At 36.1% G+C, this 21,328-nt stretch overlaps 1 protein-coding gene across 1 annotated transcript in view; it reads left to right on the plus strand.

Annotated features, from left to right (window-relative positions):
* ME2 (malic enzyme 2) overlaps nucleotides 1-21,328 on the plus strand; it is a 54,241-nt gene that overhangs the window by 23,328 nt on the left and 9,585 nt on the right. The window contains exons 4-13 of the mRNA XM_060029074.1: nucleotides 606-755; nucleotides 3,357-3,432; nucleotides 4,850-5,011; nucleotides 5,323-5,426; nucleotides 7,933-8,042; nucleotides 8,138-8,235; nucleotides 8,531-8,644; nucleotides 11,214-11,328; nucleotides 13,980-14,122; nucleotides 19,828-19,930. Of these exons, the coding sequence (XP_059885057.1) occupies nucleotides 606-755; nucleotides 3,357-3,432; nucleotides 4,850-5,011; nucleotides 5,323-5,426; nucleotides 7,933-8,042; nucleotides 8,138-8,235; nucleotides 8,531-8,644; nucleotides 11,214-11,328; nucleotides 13,980-14,122; nucleotides 19,828-19,930 (1,175 nt within the window). The remainder of the gene's footprint in view (nucleotides 1-605; nucleotides 756-3,356; nucleotides 3,433-4,849; nucleotides 5,012-5,322; nucleotides 5,427-7,932; nucleotides 8,043-8,137; nucleotides 8,236-8,530; nucleotides 8,645-11,213; nucleotides 11,329-13,979; nucleotides 14,123-19,827; nucleotides 19,931-21,328) is intronic.

Raw genomic sequence — 21,328 nt, forward strand, 5'->3', positions numbered from 1 at the left:
AATTCCCTGGTGGTCCAGTGGTTAGGAGTCCTTGCTTCTACTGCAGGGCAGCATGGGTTTGATCCCTGGTCAGGGAACTAAGATCCTGCATGCCATGTGCTGCAGACAGATGGATGGATGGATGGATGGATGGATGGGTAAATAAATAAACAAACAAACTCACTCCACGAGGACAGGGGCACTTCTTACATCCCTGGAGTTCAGAATAGTACCTGGCACGTAGTATTTTGTAAATATTTGAATGAATGCCACTTTATTTCCTTATTTACGTGTCAGTCACCTTGAAGATTAGGTCCTTGAAGGTGGGGCCTCATGGTAATTTTTGTGTTTCCAGTGCCTGATACAGAGCCTGACTCACAGTTAGAGCTCAATAAATGTTACCTGTTGGTTCTGTTATTACTCTTTTCATCATCACCATCTACCATTTAAGCACATTTTTATTTTTGTTGATTTTTAGTCCTGGGTATTATGTAATGATAATATAGGGTTTTGTTTTCCAGGGGGAGGGAGTCCTCAATTTTAGATGTTTAGATTTGGCTTCAAAGGCCAAAGTCTTTAGCCTAATGCTGGCTGATGTAGATATTATTTGCTGTGCTTAATTTCAGATACATCTATATAATGGGAATACAAGAAAGAAATGAGAAGTTGTTTTACAGAATACTGCAAGATGATATCGAAAGTCTAATGCCAATTGTATATACACCAACAGTTGGTCTTGCCTGCTCCCAGTATGGACACATCTTTAGAAGACCTAGGTAAGGCTTATTTTTAAAAATATATTTGCAAATGACTATTGCGTAGAAAAAACATCACTTCATAGCCCCTATTACATTTCTATTTTATGTATTGCAGTCTTATCCAACCACATTTCCCACCTCACAAAAGCTTAATTTGGACCAAAAGGGATTAATAAAAATCTAACATGTCATATCTTTTATTTTGTGGAAATACCATCATTTATTCCTAACCTTCTTTAAGTATTTATGATTGTTAGAGGAAATGTGCATTTTTGTACCAAAAAAAAAAAACCCACAGTATTCTTAATTTTGGTGGCATATTCTGCAGAATAATCATAAAAGTTTTTGACAATCCGGCCAATTAAGAGATAGATTCTCATTTTTTTATCAGCTTTATTTCTATTGTTTGTCCTTTTTTATGAATTTACACAAATTTTACTTTCAGATAGTTCAAGTACCTCCAAATATTTTAAGTGGAAAGGGTACTGGAATGAGCATTGGCTCAAGTCTTTGAATAAGTTACTTTATTCCTCCGAATCTGTTTATCATAAGGTAGGAATACCAGTATCTTTCAAAGAGCTGCTGAGAAGGTCAGATGAGGAAACTGATGTGACAGTTTTTTGTAAACTTATAAGCATTGTATAAATGCTATTTTTACTTAATTTGAGTTTTCTTCTCTGTTCCTCTAACGTGTAATCATTTTCCACAATCCTTATGTTTTTCCCATGTCCTGCTTACATATTGGTACAAATGTAGAAATGCAAACACTGTGTGATAGCATTTATCTTTAGTCTCCTCTCATGTAGTGTAGTGGCTTTCAAACTTTAATGTGCATATGAAACATCTGTGGGGCTTACTTAAAATGTTCATCCTTGCCAACTTTCCTCTCCTTCCTATTCCCAAGATTCTGATGAAAAAGAGAAAGGTCTGGAGGTCCGGATTGTAATGAACACCGTCGGTGATGGTGTTGCAGGTATTCCCCGGAAGACACTTTGAGAACACTGTCTGTTCTGTCCTATGTGCTGCCATCAATTAATATGTCTAAGCACTTCTGTGGTATAACCCAGCTGTTCAGCTCTTTTATAGTTTCATTTTCACTTATAATAGTACTTCCCAATCCAGATTAAAGGACAAAGGAAAACAAAAAGATACTGATGCCTGGGCCCCAACCACAGAGATTCTGATTCAGTTAGTCTAGAGTTGGGCCCAGGTGTTGCTGTTTCATAAAATCTCCTGGTGTGATTTTGATGTGCACCCAGAGTTGAGAACTCACATGAAACATAAAGAGCTTTTGGGTGAGGGCAGATACTGTGTATCACTTGTGCAGTGGCAGTGGTTTTTTGTTTGTTTTGTTTTTTACGTAGAAGATGGTCAGTAGGTCTTGGTTGTTTAAGTCCAAGCTAGTTAAATCAGAATCTCTGGGGGTAGAACCCTGGCATTTTAAAAAGCTCATCAGATGGGCTCCCCTGGTGGCGCAGTAGTTGAGAGTCCGCCTGTCCATGCAAGGGATGGGGGTTCGTGCCCTGGTCCGGGAAGATCCCACATGCCACAGAGCGGCTGGACCCGTGAGCCATGGCCGCTGAGCCTGCGCGTCTGGAGCCTGTGCTCTGCAACGGGAGAGGCCACAACAGTGAGAGGCCCGCGTACCGCAAAAAAAATAAATAAATAAATAAAATAAAAAGCTCAGCAGATGATTCTACTATGAAGCTCTGGTTGAGAAACCGTTTAAACTGATTTAAGCTGGGATAGTAATGCCAAAGTTAAGATGTCGATGAGAAGAATGGATAAGCATCAAGTTCCTACTGTATAGCACAGGGCACTGTATTCAATAGCCTTTGATAAACCATAACGGAAAAGAATATGATAGAGAATGTATATATGTATGTATAACTGAATCACTGTGCTGTACAGTAGAAATTAGCACAACATTGTAAATCAACTATACTTCAATAAAATAAATTTTTTAAAAAGGATATCAGTGAGAAAGTTAAGAATCAGTTTGAAGGCACTGGGAGCCCATTGGCCCTCGTCTTTACTTGGCCTGTTTTCTAGAACCTATGTTTCTTTTTTCTGTCTCTCTTCCTGCCTTCCTCTCTTCCTTTATTGAAATCTGGATTATCTCAATTGGATAACAATATACAATGTTTAAAATAACTTTTTACTTTTTCCTAATGCTTCAAGGATGGATTTTTTATGTGAAATTACTATAGTTTTCTTCTCTCCCTTCCTGCTCCTTCAGATTTCAAATTTTCAGTTTCAGTGACTTTGGACAGTAGTTTACTTAGCTTTATCGTGCTTTCCTGCATTGGTGGGTTGTCTTTATATTGCTTTTTACTGGAGGTATATTGAGTTTATTTGAATAGAAGATGTGGATACATTTCTTCTTGGGTAAAAATGATCACATCATTTAATAATAACCTTTGTTGCAGCTACTATGTGAACAATGCAATTACAGTTTGAAGTGGTTGAAAATAAACCTGTGTGACTTAGGTAAATCTGCTTGGAAATGACAGTGTCTTGATGTTTTACTAAAATATCTAAATATTCCAATTATGAACAAAAACTTAGAAAAAACCAAAAACTGTTGTGAAATGCAAAAGTGTTTTTGTTCTGTTGCAGGGGATTATTTATTTCAATCTCAGACAGAGGTCATGTTAGATCAATTGTGGATAACTGGCCAGAAAATCATGTTAAGGTACTAATAGCACAACCTTCCTTTCACAATGTTTTTTCTTTCTATGTAAGTTACCTCTTACAAGGCAGAATTTTCAAAAACAGTTTTTTTTCATTGTTGCTCTGATTTATTTTGTACTTGCATACATGTAGATTTAGTGCTCTGAGGAAATCATGATGGTAATTATAAAATGGGTTACTGGTATAGAGTTTGCCCTGGGAAAGCAACTGGGCCTAGTAAGGTGAGCCTGTTCACTTTAGTACCACTGGTATCTCTTGCCTTCTCTATATTCCTTTACTTTTTCAGTTAATATTATTCTAGGTAAAGAAAATACATTAAAATGCCATAAAAACTTTTATTCTGGTGGGCAATGGGGAGGATTCATTATGTCTTTTTTCTTCTAATTCTAAGATAGATTTAGATCCTTAAGCAAATATACCACTCTTAGCATTTCAAATTTAGCAAATATAAACAGCTGTCAATCTGGCTGTCTTTCATAAAACAAAAACTAATGACTTCTTTAAGATCTTTTGGTAGGCTTTAGTGTTTATTACAGGCAGTAATCTCAGTTGCCTTTATTGCGTGTTTTCCTCACCAAAATAATCTTTGATGAATTATCATTTGTTCTAATAACCTAAAAAAAATTTGGTCAGATAATTAAATTCATAGTATCCTCTTAAAACCTTGTAGGTGTATTTTTTATTCTAGATTTTTTTCTCCATTGCTAAGGTTTTTCTTGTTTGGCTTCAGTTATTATTTGGAGTAACATGTTATTTCTAAACTCTTTTTTTCTCTTAGGGTTAATCTTTATCAGAAGTTCCCCTCTCCCCGTTTTAGTCATTGTGAACATATTCAAGTTGATCCTCTAGTCAGAAGCATTCTACTCCTAAACCAAAGACACAGGGAAATCAAATCTAGTTAATTCTCCTCTTTACATCTATATTCTAGAAACCCTAGAATTTTAAGTATTCTTGGTTGGTTAACTTTGAAAGTTAGTTAAGAAACAATTTTATTTTTAAAAGTGAGAGTGAAACTATGTGAAGAGAATCTTTTTTTGAGGTTTTCTGTTTTGTTTTTAACAGTAGCTTTTCTGAGATAAAATTCACATACAATGCAATTCACTGGCTTAAAATGTAAATTCAGTAATTTGTAGTATATTCACGGAGTTGTGCAGCCATCGTCATTGAGAACATTTTCATCACAGCTCCCTCATCCCCACCTTGCCAGAAAAGCCCTGTACCCGTTAGTGTCACTCCCCACTCAGCCCTAGACAACCACTAATGCACTTCTCTCTCTGTAGCTTTACATGTTCATGTGAATGGAATAATCTAATACGTGCTATTTTGTGATGAAGAGAATCTTTTTGTGAATGTGTTTCTTAAGTGCTCCATTTTGGACAACTTATAATTTATTTTACTTTATCTTATTTGTAATTAAGGCTGTTGTGGTGACTGATGGAGAGAGAATTCTGGGTCTTGGAGATCTGGGTGTCTATGGAATGGGAATCCCAGTAGGAAAACTTTGTTTGTATACAGCTTGTGCTGGAATACGGCCTGATAGATGCCTGCCTGTGTGTATTGATGTAGGAACTGATAATCCAGTGAGTAAAATCATTTTCCCCCTTTGACCCTTCTCCCATATTAAAAAAAAAAAAAAACTGCTTTATTACATTCCTCTTTTGAAGAAATATAAGAAGAGAAAATTCTGTGATTAGATATTAGCCTTTGTCTTAAACGCCTTTTAATATTTATGCAAATAATAGTAAATTGATACTATTAAGTTTTTTGAAGAAGGGCAATAAAGTTTTAAAAATTATTAACTTCTTTATTTTACAATTTTCGTTTTATAGAATGTGTTTAAACTGTTTGTATAACAGAATGCTTTTATTTTTACGTTTGTTCTCTTTTATAGGCACTCTTAAAAGATCCATTTTACATGGGTTTATATCAGAAAAGAGATCGATCACAACGTTACGATGATCTGATTGATGAGTTTATGAAGGCCATTACTGACAGGTATTTTTTAAAAGTTTGAGTATATGAAAGCATCTCTTAAAAAAAAAAAAGGAACCACAGTTTTGTTTTCCTTTATCTTTTGTGAAGATAGGTAGAAGGAGATTAAATTTTGGAGAACTTAGGTTCTTTCCTGCCTGATTCGATGTGCTGATGTGTGGTGATACCCTCTGCCTTGCCTTCCTGAGTTATCTGACATCTTGAGCACACTGAAATCTTGAAGTCTGCACTCACTGCTCCTAAAATCCCCTCACTGTGCGGTTCTTTCAGCCCTTGGCATCCAGGCTGACTCCACCATTCCAGTGAAACCCTTGTGCAGCTTTCGTGTTTTAAATTCTGACCATTTGGTCTTCTTCTCTCTCCTCTTTGCAGCATCTGACCAGGTTTTCCACTCCTACATCCTTGAAATTGTTTTCTCTTGACCACTAAAAGATTTTCCTAACTTGGTCTTTCTCCCACCTTTTTTCTTTCCTTTGTCATCTCCACTGGTTTTTCTTCCTCTCTTATTAAATGTGGGTGAATACATAGTTCTCTTCTCTTCTCATAGTCTTGTAAGCTATGACCTTTATGCACGTGACTCCTAAGTCCATGAATACCCATCTCTGTAGTCCCACATCCCTCTGAGGCTTGCGTTCCCAACAGTTGGAATCCTCCATCCAGACATTTTGTTGCTCCTTCATATTCATGTCCAGAACAACTCCTTCCCTTTCTAAATTGCCTATCTTCTGTAAATCCAGCCTCTAATAATGGCATTAACATGGTTGACAGGGTTGTTGCCAGACCTTTGATCTTGGTCTAATCTTTGACTCTTTCTCCTCCTCCATCAACCCCGTATAGTGTCACTCAATCCTCACATCCAGTTGGTACTATCCCTTAAATGCCTCAGAAATATATCTCCTCTTTTCCATTGCCACAGCCTTTCTGCAGATCTTCATCTCTCTTTTGGATTCTTTAAAACCTTCCTCCAACTTCTCTCCATTTCCTCTCCACCTTACCACCAGATTAGTCTTTTAAAAACATGCACTTTGTTATATCATTCTTTTGTTTGAAATCTATCAGTGGTTTCACGTTGCCATAGGGTAAAGTCCAAACTCTTTATGATCTAGCCCTGCCCTTCCCTGTAGATTATTGGTACATGGAAGATAGTAAAAAATTAACTCCTGGGCTTCCCTGGTGGCGCAGTGGTTGAGAGTCCGCCTGCCGATGCAGGGGACACGGGTTCGTGCCCCGGTCCGGGAAGATCCCACATGCCACCAAGCGGCTGGGCCCGTGAGCCATGGCGGCTGAGCCTGCGCGTCCGGAGCCTGTGCTCCACAACGGGAGAGGCCACAACAGTGAGAGGCCCGCGTACCGCAAAAAAAAAAAAAAATTAACTCCTTTTCAGAATCAAAGTTGACACATCTAAAACTAAACTTTTTATCTTCCCCAAACTTGCCATCTCCTCCCCTTCCCCTCATTTCCTTACCTTGGACAATCAGATAGTATCTCTTAGTCATCCAGGCTGCCTTGGCATTTTAACAGCATCTCTCTCACTTCCCAGGTGGTCCTCATCGTCAACTTCTTTTTGTTCATTCTGATGTCTCATAATTGTCCCTTTCACTTCCTGTGGCTTCTGCTTCAGATCTTCTTGTCGTCCTGTCATAATAGCTGCCTAGCTATTTGTCCTTCTTTCTCATCTCTCCCCAGGTTGATATATGCTGTGTATCGCTGGCAGGTTTATCCTTCCTAAAGGGAGTCTCAGATGAATTCTTCCCTTCTCTAGCCTTCAGTGATTCTAGATCAGATACGGAATAAAGTCCCCATTCCCTAATTTTGCATTCATCGTTCTCCGTTATCTGGCTCCAACCTACCTTAACCAACTTCTCCCTTATACTTTCATATAGACCCTGAAATGTATAGCCAGACTGTTGAAAATTCAGGGTCAGCAAAATACACCTTGTTTTCTTTCTACCGCTTTACTTTTTGTTCTTTCAGGACCCAAATAAAGTCCCACCTCCTTTTCAAGCCTTCCCTTACTCCACCCCACCAAGATGATTGATATCTTTTTCTGAATGCCAGTCAACTCATACAGCAATTATTCTTTAACCTCTTATTTAATATATACTTTCCTGTGTTGCTGTTTAACTGTGAATGTAATGAAAATTCACATATCAAATATATACTTTTTGAGACTCAGAGACAAAATCTCTTGCTTTTTAGGAAGTTACTTGTGCTTACATGTGCTGGACACCCTCCTAGGCACTTGGTAATAGTTTATGCAGATTAATATCCCATAGGTCCATCATAGTGCTACATTCATTTTAAGAACCCCATACATTTTTCAGAATGAGTAATAGATTTTTCTACATTTTGAGTTCTAGTCTTTCACAGACTCTGAAAATTGCCAAATGGCCTTAAACGAACTAACTTTGTACATTATTTTAAAATGTGATCATAAGGACTATTAGACAGGAAAGCTGTTTAAAAGTGGTATTTTCAACACAACTGTTATGGGCTTTGCTGTTTTTAGATATGGACAGAACACACTTATTCAGTTTGAAGACTTTGGAAATCATAATGCATTCAGGTTCTTGAGAAAATACCGAGAAAAATACTGTACCTTCAATGATGATATTCAAGGTAAAGCAAAAGAAAACCTTAGGTTTTTGATTCCTACTTAAAATTTTTTTTAATGTGCCTACTTTTTACTTTACAATGTTTTACTTGTCTTACAGGGACGGCTGCAGTTGCTCTAGCCGGTCTGCTTGCAGCCCAAAAAGTCATTGGTAAACCGATCTCAGAACACAGAATCTTATTTCTTGGAGCAGGAGAGGTAAAGTTCCTATAAGCTTTTAGGATTGAAAACCAACACTCTCCTTTAGAATTGGAAAATGGGGTATAATGAACTTATAATTTTGTTGAGATAGAGGGTGTGAATTCAAGATCAGTGTTGTGAATAGGTAATTTAAAATGTTTGGAAAGAATATCACAAAGAATCAAGCTTTGTGTGCTTTGTAAGGGAAGAATAGGCCCAGTATTCCTCATAACATAATTCTCATAAATAAAGTAATTTAGTATTGCGTCATACTCTAGTCCTTGTTTTTTAAAATTTATGTTTTGTTGCACAGGCTGCTCTTGGAATTGCAAATCTTATAGTTATGGCTATGGTGGAAAATGGCCTCTCAGAAGAAGAGGCGCAAAAGAAAATTTGGATGGTTGACAAATTTGGTTTATTATTTAAGGTAAGGTACTTAAAATTTGGAGAAGCAAAAGAAGTTTTTATAGTGTTATGTTTAGTTATTTTTCATATTCAAATCATAATCTCTGTGTTGGCACCAGACTTATTCTTTCTTGCTTTATTCTCTGACTCTTGACCCGTCTAAAACCTAGTGGTTTTTCATAGGAATTCAGAAGTTTCTAATTAAATCATTAGCAGGACATCTGATATTTGAGCAGAAATTCTTTAACCCTTTGGAGATCATAATCTCTTGTAGCAATCTCATGGAAATCTAAGGACCTTTTCCCCAGAAAAAGGCACATATTCCTAAGGTCAAATGATGGATAATAAAGAGTTTTATCCCAGATCAACTTGGTATCCTTTGGACCTACCTGCCTTCCTATCATTGATTGCCATTTTTAGTAGCTTAAGAAATGCCTTATATCTTATACTATGTAACACATTGAAATGTAGGTAAACTGTCTCATAGTTGAACTTATCCAGTACACAATGCTGTTGTATTTTTGCCATATATATTGATATAGAGGTTACTTGTCATCTACACCTTTGGGCAAGCTTATGCTAGTGTACTTTGCTCCAGTTCTGAAATCTTTTCTTAATTAGTACCAGTATTCTATTAGTACAAAAAATAAAATGAAAAATTAAAGTATGTGAATGAAAAATCTTGAATGCTTAAATTATAACTAATTTTTTTAAGTGTTTAAAAATGTACCAGACATTGTGATAAGACTTTACAGGTATTACCTCATTTAAAGTTTTTTTAAAAAGTCTCATTTGATCTTATCAAAAATTCAGTGAAATTTTACAAATGAGGGAAAGAAGTTTAAAAAGGTCAGCTCACTTTTCCAAGATCATCACGTTATAAGTGATGGAGGTAGGATTCACACCCAGGTAGCCTGACTGTGAATCCTATGCTCTTAATCATTCAACTGTGCTGCCTCCCAAAGCTGTAACTGCCATATTTGCTTGTATGTAAGATACAAGGATTACAAGACATTGTACTTGGAAGGCTACATCTGTTTTTACATATATATATGTATATGTTTTTACATATATATATATATAGATATATATGTATCTGTTTTTACTAGTACACAATTATGTTGGTGTTTCTTTTTGGGATGTTGGTTTTTATAAATGTTTTGTGATTCTTTATCATATTTGTAATGAGTCGAGTTTAGAATGAATACAAGTGAGAAGAAACCCTGTGCATCTGCACGTTCAGGGTATATTTTTCTTTTAAGATGAGTTTTAGGCTTCGTATCTCTCCTGAGGACCCAAAACACTGCCCTCCTTTCTGAGATTTTGAGAGTTTCCTGTTGAAGCCCTCATGGAAGAGCTGTGGTCTTCCTGGGAGCAGGCATGTGAAACCACTGTTCTGAGAACTTGGATCTGTTGAGGCTGTATTTCACTCATTTAATTACTTCCCAACCAAGTGATGATGGTGTGCTACCTTTCCCAGCCCCTGCTGGTCCTTACCTAGGGTTATTCTGAAGTTCTGATAGAAAAAGTCACCGTTGCATGGGAGGTCTCCTCTTTTAACAAAATAAGGATTTCTCAGCCTGGTTGGTTTTTGCCTTCCACATGTTTTTGTCTGCTTTATATTGTTGAGAAATTCTTCATTGTTCCAGTGTGTCAGTGGTATATCTCCTGCCCTTGTGACACTACTAAGGAGTTAATTTTTACAGTTTTTGACCTGGGATTTGGTGAGGAAAGTATGTTCCTTCATTCAGCTATCTTGAACCAAAATTCCCCTTTCCTCTTGTTTCTGAACTTTTGGTAGTGTAAGTCCATGATGTCTATCTGAAATTCTGAAATCCTAAAAACTCTGAAATCCCTGAGTTTTTCTTCAAATTCATTTGGTTATAAATCTGACAGACCTGAACTCACCTACTAACTTTGGTAGCAAGACCAAAGAGGGTATTTCTAATCTTCACCTTTTGTACTTGGTGTGACTATTCATAAGTTCTGTTCAGTTGTGGAGAGCCCATTGCGAGGGTATTTGTGATATATTATCATAAGACAGTTCTAAAATATGAAATTCTGAATTTTAAAACACAGCTAGCCCAGATAAGGGATTGTGGGCCTTTGTGCCCTATTGGATTTAGGAGGACTTCACAGAGTAAATGAGTTTCTGAGAGGGATTAGTAAGTTTCTGGTTATAATGGAATTTGATTTGTATTTTATATTTGGGTTTATGAGCAATATGAAGATAGAATTGGAAGATATGGGTTAAAAAGAAAGGTACATTGGGCTTCCCTGGTGGCGCAGTGGTTGAGAGTCCGCCTGCCGATGCAGGGGACACAGGTTCGTGTCCCACATGCCGCGGAACGGCTGGGCCCGTGAGCCATGGCCGCTGAGCCTGCGCGTCCGGAGCCTGTGCTCCGCAACAGGAGAGGCCACAACAGTGAGAGGCCCGCGTACCGCAAATAAAAAAAAAAAAAAAAAAAAAAGGTACATGAAAATGAAAAGATATTCTTATTGTAGAAACAATATGTGACTTATAATGATGTCTTTTCAATTAATCCTTAATAAGCAATTACTAAAAAACTGTATTTTATCTAAAAATTCAGGGGCGGAAAGCTACAATAGACAGTCATCAGGAACCATTTGCTCACTTAGCCCCAGAGAGCGTACCTGATACTTTTGAAGATGCAGTAAATATACTTAAGCCTTCAGCTATAATTGGTAAGTAAAGTTGTTGTCAAGTCATTCTGTTACTTACCTGTGTAATGCCAGTCATAACTTCCATGCAGGATTACTCAAAATGAAATGACAGATTTTACCTAGCTTTCAGCATATATAATGTTTTCTATGATAGCTTTTTTTAAATTGGAGTATATCTGATGTGCAATATCATATAAGTGACAGGTGTAAATGTAGTGATTCACAATTTTTAAAGGTTATACTCTATTTATGGTTATTATAAAATATTGGCTATGTTCCCTGTGTTGTAGGTGGTAGCTTTTAGGTACAGTGTGTAAAGTTGTGTTAATGGATGTTGCTTGTACTTTTAACTTCTAGAAGCTGTGTGATTGAGCATGCTTTGCTTTTAGAGTTGGTATGACTGGTGGGCTCAAAACCTGAAAAAGACCAAGGTTATTTGACAGACCAAGAAAATCCTATGCAGAGTTAAAGATTTTCACTGGCAACAAAGCTGTAAGCCTTTGGTATGTTTTAAGAGTCAGGCATTGCATAGCTGACATCAGACTATGCAACATGGCATTAAGTTCAGAGCAGAAAATGTAAAAGTCTTTAAAAGAGGGACTATTTCATTTCCTATATAGCTGTAAGATTTGAAGCTATAATTTTTCTTGTAATTTTGCCAATTTCTTGGAGGAGCTCTGTGAAATGTTAAATAGTAAACTTGCTGTTTTAAGTCTCAAACAGTCTTTATGGTTAGGAAAAGGATGTCTGTATTAGCTTCTTCACTGATTAGAACTCATAATTTTTTAGAGTGAGAAGTAATCTTAAAGATTGCAAGTGTGTCTCTCTCAAAACTCAGTATGGAAACCTAAGAATCTGTCCATTGACTCAGTCCCTGGAGGGTCAAGGAAACAAAAAGAAAAAAATGTTTAATTCTTTTAGAACTCATGGATTCCTAAGACTATGTCCACATACCTCCACATGGGGAAACACTGAGTAGAAGTTCCTTTTTTACATGAGAAAAACAAGCACAGAGATGTTAAGCAACTTGCCCAAGATTTGTGAATATTTCCTATAGCCAGTAGTGACCGAGCAAGCACTAAAACTTTGGTCTCCAGATCAGTATTTTTCTCTATTACATATCAGTTTATAAAATGGAATTTAAAATTTCTTTGACTGTTGAATGTAAGTCTTATTGGATGAACTGTGTAAGCACTCAGCCGAGGCGTTGCTTGGTCATCCCCAGATTCCCACCATGGGCTAAGTATTCTTCCTTCATGCTGTGCTTCTATGCACTGCGTGCTTAGCACCTGTTACAGGTTTTCTGGTTTTCTGTTTACTCTGTTGTTTTTTCTCTCAACTATAAGCTGCCTGCATTATGCTCATTTTTATATCCTAATGGCCTAATACAGTGTCTCAGACATTGTAGGGGCTTATTAAAAGGTCATTAAACTGAACTCTATCAAGAAAGTGGATTGTGGGGCTTCCCTGGTGGCGCAGTAGTTGAGAGTCCGCCTGCTGATGCAGGGGTCACAGGTTCATGCCCCGGTCCGGGAAGATCCCACATGCCGCGGAGCGGCTAGGCCCGTGAGCCATGGCCGCTGAGCCTGCGCGTCCGGAGCCTGTGCTCTGCAACGGGAGAGGCCACAACAGTGAGAGGCCCGTGTACCGCAAAAAAAAAAAAAAAAAAAGTAGATTGCTTTAGTCAAGAAGATCTTTTATCACTTCTGAACTCCTATTATTTTATAATGAATACCACAGAGTTTAACAAGTTAACATTTGAGGTGCAAGTTTTTAATTAAAACAATTTTTTTAATTGTGGTAAAATACACATAACATAAAATTTGCCATAACCATTTATAAGTGTACAGTGAGGTAGTGTTAAGTGCATTCACATTGTTGTGCAACCAATCTCCAGAACTCTTTTTACCTTGTAAAACTGAAGCTCTCTGTGCACCTGAAACTATCACAACATTGTTAATCAGCTATACTCCAATATAAAATAAAAAGTTAAAGGGAAAAAAAAAGCTGAAGCTCTATGCCTGTTAGACCAGTGGTCCCCAACCTTTTTAGCACTAGGAACCGGTTTCATGGAAGATAATTTTTCCACAGACCAAGGAGGGGGATGGTTTGGGGATGATTCAAGCATATTACATTTATTGTGTACTTTATTTCTATTATATTACATTGTAATATATAATGAAATAATTATACAGCGCACCGTAATGCTGACAGGAGGCAAAGCTCAGGTGGTAATGCGAGCAGTGGGGAACGGCTGTAAATGCAGATGAAGCTTCGCTCCCTCACCCGCCGCTCACCTCCTGATGTGCGGCCTGGTTCCTAACAGGCCACAGACTGGTACCAGTCCGTGGCCCCGGGGTTGGGGACCCCTGTGTTAGACAACAACTACATGATGGAGGTAGTCTTATACTCTTTTTATTGCCCACAATTTACTATATCTGGGGTAGACAATAAATATTTAAGTGAAAATTTTTAACATTTTATTGTTTCTCTTTTCAGATTTAAGATTGGAATTATCTCAGCAATGCAAAATCTTATCTTTGTAATGGGATAAGCACAGGTCTTATCTTTACCTGTGCTTTTGTTGTGTTGTTATAGAAATGCTATTGATGAGAAGGCTATGTTTTACTTGTAATGAAGTTCCTTTTTTTTCCCCCCTTATTTTATTACAGGAGTTGCAGGAGCTGGCCGACTTTTCACTCCTGGTGTAATCAAAGCCATGGCTGATATCAATGAGAGGCCTGTAATATTTGCATTAAGTAATCCTACAGCACAAGCTGAGTGCACAGCTGAAGAAGCATATACACTTACAGAGGTATTAATAATAGTATGAATTGGTTATGTCTATTATTTTCCCTCTATTAGCCTATTAGTTATACATTCTTGAATAATTCTTTTTATGGTTGCTCTAGAGATTACAGCATGTATCCATAGATCGTCAAATTCTGATGTAAATTATTGCTTGTATCAATTCTGGAAAGCAGTTACTTTATATATCCATTTTAATACCCTCAGGCCTTTTGTGCTATTGTTGTGCATTTTAATTCTCTCTATATTTTAAATCCCCAAAGACATTTCTTTTTGTTTTAAACAAAAATTATTCATTTAGATTTACCTACATTTTAATATTTTCTATTGCCATTGTGTCCTTCATGCATACCTGTGCTTCTATCTAGGATTATTTCTTCTACCAGAAGAACTTACTTTAAGTGTGGGTCTGATGAATTCTCTTGATAATTTCTTTATTTTGCCTTCATTTTGAAGGATATTGTTTCACTCTGCATGTAAGTCAGAGTTGGTAGATACTTTATTTCAGAACTTTGAATGTATCGTTCTTTTGTTTTCTGACTTCTGTTTTCTTTTTGATAGACCATTTTGTCTTCGGTTTTAAGCAGTTTTTCTACTATGGACTTAGGTGTGGTTTTCTTTGTATTTATTCCACCTGAGGACTGTAGAGCTCCTGAATCTGTGGCTTAATGTCTTTTTGGACACATTCTGTCTCTTCTCTTGTAGGAATCCAGTTATGTGAATGTCAAGACTTTTTCACCATATCTAATATGTCTCTTACACTATTTTCTATGTATACCATCCTGTTTGTTCTCTGTGTTTCAATCCTGTGATTTTCTTTGGACTTATCTTCCAGTTTGCATATTCTCTTTTCAGCTGTGCTAAATCCATTGTTAGGTTCTTAATTTTATTGTATTTTTCACTTGTGGAATTTTATTTCATTCTTTCCATAATTCATTAATTTAGCATCACAGACTTAAAATCACATATTATAGAAATAATCAATTTATAAATACTACTTTCTTGCCCTCACATGTCATGAAATAATTGTTTTTACCCTCTTCACATGTATCTTCACCATCATAGGGCCATTCTTTTGAGTCATGTGACAGCTCCCTGGAACAAATTTTTACTTTCATCTAAATTGTTTAAAATTTAGCTCTTTTGAATTCTTTGACACTGCCACTGGGTTATATCCCAGGTAAAAGTATCTGCTTGTATACTGTTAGGACAGTTCTTTTTCCCTTACTGTCCTATAGAGATATATTTGTAATCTCCACAACGTAATCACTTCCTGTATTGTTCTTGCAAGTGATCTTTAAGTGACTCTAGGAAGTGATTTTTTTCTTTTAAGTTGGTTACAATGTTGTGTTAGTTTCAGGTATATAGCAAAGTGATTCGGTTATATACTTTTTCATTTTTTTGTATTTGTTTCCATTATAGGTTATTACAAGATGTAGAATATAATTCCCTGTGCTATACAGTAAATCTTTGTTGTTTAGGAAGTGATTTTTAAAGCCTTGTTTACAGTGATATATAGGAGTAGTAATTGTTAGGTCATACCCTTGAGAAAAATTAATAAATTTTATAAATGTTTTTGTCTCTATTAAAAGTATTTTATTATGGAAAATTTCAAGCATATACAAAAGTAGAAAGAACAGTATAATTAACTCCCATGCACCAATACCCTGCTTCAAAAGTGATCAGCTTATTGCCAATCTTGTTTCTTCTACATCTTACTCACCTTAGAGTTTGAAGCCAGTCTCAGACATATCATTTTATTATAAATATTATAGTATATCTCTCAAAAGTTAAGGATTCTTTTAAAAATATAATCACAGTATTATCACACCTCACAATTTTAACAATACTTTTTAATTACTTATTTGATTCTTTTGTATAGCTTTCAGTTCTCTGCTAAAATTTTGTCTTGTCATTTAATTTCTTGAATATATGAATCATAAGTAAGGTTAATGTCTGATAGTAACAAATATCTCACTCTCTGTGAGTCCATTTCTATTATCTGTCTTTCTTCTTGGTTATCCAGTTCTTGTCTTTTTGTAAACCTAGTTTTACTTCTGTCTTTCACTTCCTTATTGAGTGCTAGGTAGTGTGGATGAAGGATAGTAGCAATAATTTGAGGCTCGGAATGAAGTTACCTTCCTCCATAGCAGCTTTGCCGTTCCTTTTGGAGGCTGTTAGTCTGGGGCAGCTCCATGTAATTCAGCAGGATGTGGTCCATGGGAGGCCTCATCTGTTTCCACAGTTTACGGTTTCTCTTGGGTATGAATCAAAAACCTTGGGGTATTTTTTTTTTTTTTTTTTTTTGTGGTACGCGGCCCTCTCACTGTTGTGGCCTCTCCCGTTGTGGAGCACAGGCTCCGGACGCGCAGGCTCAGCGGCCATGGCTCACGGGCCCAGCCGCTCCGCGGCATGTGAGATCTTCCCGGACTGGGGCACGAACCCGTGTCCCCTGCATCGGCAGGCAGACTCTCAACCACTGCACCATCAGGGAAGCCCAACCCTGGGGTATTTATCAGCACCCCTCACCCGTAGTGGTCTCTGAAGTATACTTTTTCTCTCTCTGTCATCATGAGACTCCTGACAACTTCAGTGCTCAGGCACTCAGCCACAGGTTTTCCTTTTGAAATCACTCACCTGAAGGAGGAAAGCTTCAAATGCTGGGCCCAAATACCTTGCTTTCCTCTTTTTTTGGATATTGACTGTCTCCACTCCAAGCTCTCCCTATCTTGGTAGCACTCCCACTTCCTTAAAACATATTTTTAATATATTTTATCCAGTTTTTCTCATTGTTACCAGAGGGAGAATTGGTGTGAAACAACCTAGAAGACTGTTGCCAAAGTAGAACTCTCAGAACTTTCTGAACTTAATGTTCACGCTCTTGATATATTTAGCATTGTTTTTTTCTCATTGTTACAAATTTTATTTTGACACATATATTCTCTCAAAATTCCTTTTGTTTCTATATTGCCACTTTGTGTTAGTCAAAATAAATTTGCTTGACTAGTGGCTTCCAACAGTTATAATAATTACTGAAACTTCTAATAATTATTGAAATCTTTTCTTTTGAACTCATCCACAAAGTCAGCATACAGATATATTAAAAAAAAAATCAGTCTCTTTAGTATACTGTCTTACTTCTTTACCAAAGAGTTGTATTACTATTAGCTTGATTGCTCATCCTCTTCACCTGTCTTTACTACTTAAAACTAATGGTTATTGCCCCCCAAATTAAATCTTAGTCTTACACAAAGACTAGTTGATAAATATACTCCATGTATTATGGGTCTTGGCATTTCCAAAATATAAAAAATTTAAATGTTTTGGGCAGTAGTAGTATATCAGTAGAAGACTTCAAACATTTAAGAATTTTATTTTTTGAATAAATGTTATTGTAATAGATGTACACCGTTTGAATGAATAAAAATTCCTCAAGGAAACCAGTTTGACACACTGTATCAGTTCTGAGATGCAAATTTTCTCGCAATTTTTATAACTTTGAAATTGTGTTATCTCTTAAAAATGGCAAAAAAGCATTGTGTCATAGTTTAATTTTACATAATTTTTTTCTTAGTGTTACATAAAATAATGGCATAAATGTATGTTTTTGTAGTTACTGCTAAAATTTTAAGTGTCCTTTTGTTTTTGGTGGAGGGATGTCTCAGTGCTAGTCTAACACCCTCTGCTGCTTAGGGAGAAAAGTGCGTTTAAAAAAAAGTGTTTTTATATTTTAATGGCCAGTTGCTCAAAGAACAAAGAATAGGCTAACCTGGACTTCAGAATGAGAATACTGTTATCATTAAGGTCTTGCCACATTTAAGCTATAGGTTGATTATGAAAGAAGAAGAATTAAAAGAAAAAAAGATGGCCTGTTGTGACCACCTAGAGGGGTGGATTAGGGAGGGGGACACAAGAGGGGGAGGATATGGGGATATATGTATACATACATATAGATGATTCACTTTGTTATACAGCAGAAACTAATACAACATTGTAAAGCAATTATACTCCAATAAAGATGTTAAAAAAAATGGCCTGGAGAAGATGAACTGCTGTTGAATCTTGCCATTCTAGAGAAGATGCCCAAGATCTTTCTAAATCTCCAAATTTACGACATGAGGATATAACATTTTCCCCATAAAGAGCTATATTGTATAATCCACTTTATAAATCTATTAAAATTAATGGTGGCACAAAAATAATCTATATTATTATATACATTGTGGTAACTCGTATGGCATTAACTATGATCTTCAAAGAAACAAAATTTTTGTCACAAATAAAGCTAGGCTTAGAACAGGTAGAGAATGGTAGTAACTATCTGTAGAAAATTCTATAGCTTTCTGGAGTTGTAGGTCCAAGACACTCACCTGGGCCCACGACTGGCACAGTTGACTTGCTTCTACACATAAACCTGAGATCATTTTGAAATTGAAAGTATGTCTTGTAAAAGTAATAATTACTACACATGGTAGATCTTCAGGTTGTCCAAAGGGTCAAATTCTTGAGTGCTAAATCCACTAATGCCAAGGGTCTACTATATTTCAAAGAATAATCACTCTTGCTATAATACACATCTGTAGATGTAGGGAAAAGATAAAGTATTATCTAAACACTTAAAATAACTCTGTCAAATGTTTAGGTGTCATGTCATTTTGTGCATCCTACTGTGTGGAGATAGTTCAGCTTTCTGTGAATCACCTTTTAACTTCATCTAAGTAGCTGTTTAAACATGACTTCCTTTAGTTATACCTCAAGTATTCCAAGATAAGTTATCCTGTTTGAAAACTATTGTTTTCTTGCCTTTTTTTTTTTTGGTCAGGTAGGGGTGCGACAGATGGAATTTGTGGGGGAAAATTATATATAAAGGATTTATAAATTAACCTTCAGGTACTTTTCAATTCCATGGGTACCAAATTCTCTTAGAAATACTGAAGGTGCTAGTAAAATGTATTATATGCTGTTATAGAGCACAGTACTAAAATTGGTGGATACAACAAATTTGGAGACTTCCTTTTCTTTAACAAGACAACATGCCATGTTTTTCTGGAGTGACTGTGGTTATAACATATGCCTGTTCTATAAACTTCCTATCTAGGGGGCATTGTAGCATAATAGAAAACCATGGGTTTTAGAATTATAAAAATCTGGATTCAAGATTAACTGCTATAGTTATGATGTGTGACTTTTTACAAAGTACTTGGAAATATTTAAGCCTTTGATTTCTGAGATTTTTTAAAAATATATATTAGTGAAATGGAGATGATAATCTCATAAGCCTTCTATGTGGGCTAAATTAACTGAGTTAACACATTTAAAGCACCTGGTACAGAGCCAGAAACAGCAGATGTACAGTAAATGGTAGCAGTTTAATTTTTGATGTTTTCCCCTCATTCACAGATGTTTATAGCAGTCTTTATTATTAGGGATGATATTTTTTTGCCGTCTACATTTGTTAAGTTTTAAAGGAAATAGAAGTGTCAGGTTTTAAAGAATTTATTAATGGACTTTTTCAACTTTGAATGCTTGCTATGCATAAAACAAACCTTATTCTAATAAGGATTTGAATGAGAGGATTATGTTTTATAGTAAATTATGCCTATTTTGCAAGTAGTATATTGGTCTACTACAGGGTTTAATTTTGTTTTAATTCACCTCAATTTTCTAGTCCACATAAAGTAACAAAATTGAGGTTATTTCATTTCTCAACAGGGAAGGTGTTTGTTTGCCAGTGGCAGTCCATTTGAGCCAGTGAAACTCAGTGATGGGCAAGTCTTTATACCAGGTCAAGGAAACAATGTATATATTTTTCCAGGTAAATGCCACCATTATTTATGTTATAGAGTAATCATTAATAATTACATTAAAATTCCTTATGAAATTCTTTAGAATTTAAGATTTAAAAAACAATGGTATTTACAGGATTTTGCTATGAATGTACAGGAAAACTCAAGGAATTCAGCAAATCCAACTTGCTCTATTTCCCCTAAAAATTTATTTATTCATACCGTTCATTAAATTTGTTTTTATTATAGAAATAAAGTAGTACATGGTTCATAAAAATGCAAAAGGAACAGAATGTTAAAAAATTATTTAACCTATCTCCCCTTGGTACCTCCTTATCATACTTATCAGCTATAACCACTGTGGTTTCCTTTGAGTTTTTCTGATGGTTACCATCATGACTGGCACACTTCTCCCTTATCTTGATTCTTCCAACTCTAGACTGTATGTGTGAACTTCCAACTGTGAAATCTAAGTAATAGTCCACACGTAATACCTAATACCTCCTAATACCTTGCTTTCTCTCTCTACCTGTCAATTTCTATTACTACTTTTAGTTTTCCTGGTAGTTACCTTTATCTCTGTATAATAAAGAGCTTTTGTAAGCAATTTAAGACAGTTTTTATTAGCTTGCCATAGTAAAAATGAAAAAAAAAATCTGGTGTTTAGCTTTCTTATCTCTTCTTATTTTATCTCTCAACTATGGTTGGTATTTCTACATTGCAGAGAAATTTTTGAAACTTACATTGTGTTCTGTTGTTTTCCATGTTTTGTCTCTGGATTGATTCTGAAATTACATGATTATATGTTACTCATGTCTAAACAAGAGTGTGGTTTGATAAATACAGTAGAACCTGCAATTCTAGATCAACAAAACTTTTGACACTCAAAGTCTTTTAAGTGTCAAGTATAATGAATCCTCCTCTAACTTCTTGCCAGCTTCCTTCATTTCATCCTGATCCTGCCCCACAGCAAATCATTTCTGTGGTGCTTCTCTCTTGCCCATGTACACTCTTCCTCTTTGTGTTGGTCTCATTTTTCTGGAATACATCTTTGAATAAGTTTTTTTATGAAGCATGGATGAAAACTGAGTTTTTATGTATCTGAAAATGTCTTTATTTTGTTCTCTCGCTTGATGGTTTGGTTGGGTAGAGATTTGTAGATTCAAAGTCATTTTTGTCAGACCTTTGGAAACATTTCTCCATCACTTCCAGTGGCCAGGGTTGCTGATGAGAAATCTGGTGTCAATGAGATTCTCATTCCTTTACACCTACTAGCTTTGTCTCCCTAAAAATGTTTCAGTGTTTTCTTTATCTTTAGATCTCTGAAATATTAGTGGGATGCATCCAGGTTTGGGCTTTATTTCCATCATGCATGTCTGCAGGTGGACCAATTCACTATATTTTCTTTTCCAAAGGATTTTTTGTTC

This window comes from Delphinus delphis, chromosome 13 (assembly GCF_949987515.2).
Source record: "Delphinus delphis chromosome 13, mDelDel1.2, whole genome shotgun sequence".
Classification (NCBI taxonomy): Eukaryota; Metazoa; Chordata; class Mammalia; order Artiodactyla; family Delphinidae; genus Delphinus; species Delphinus delphis.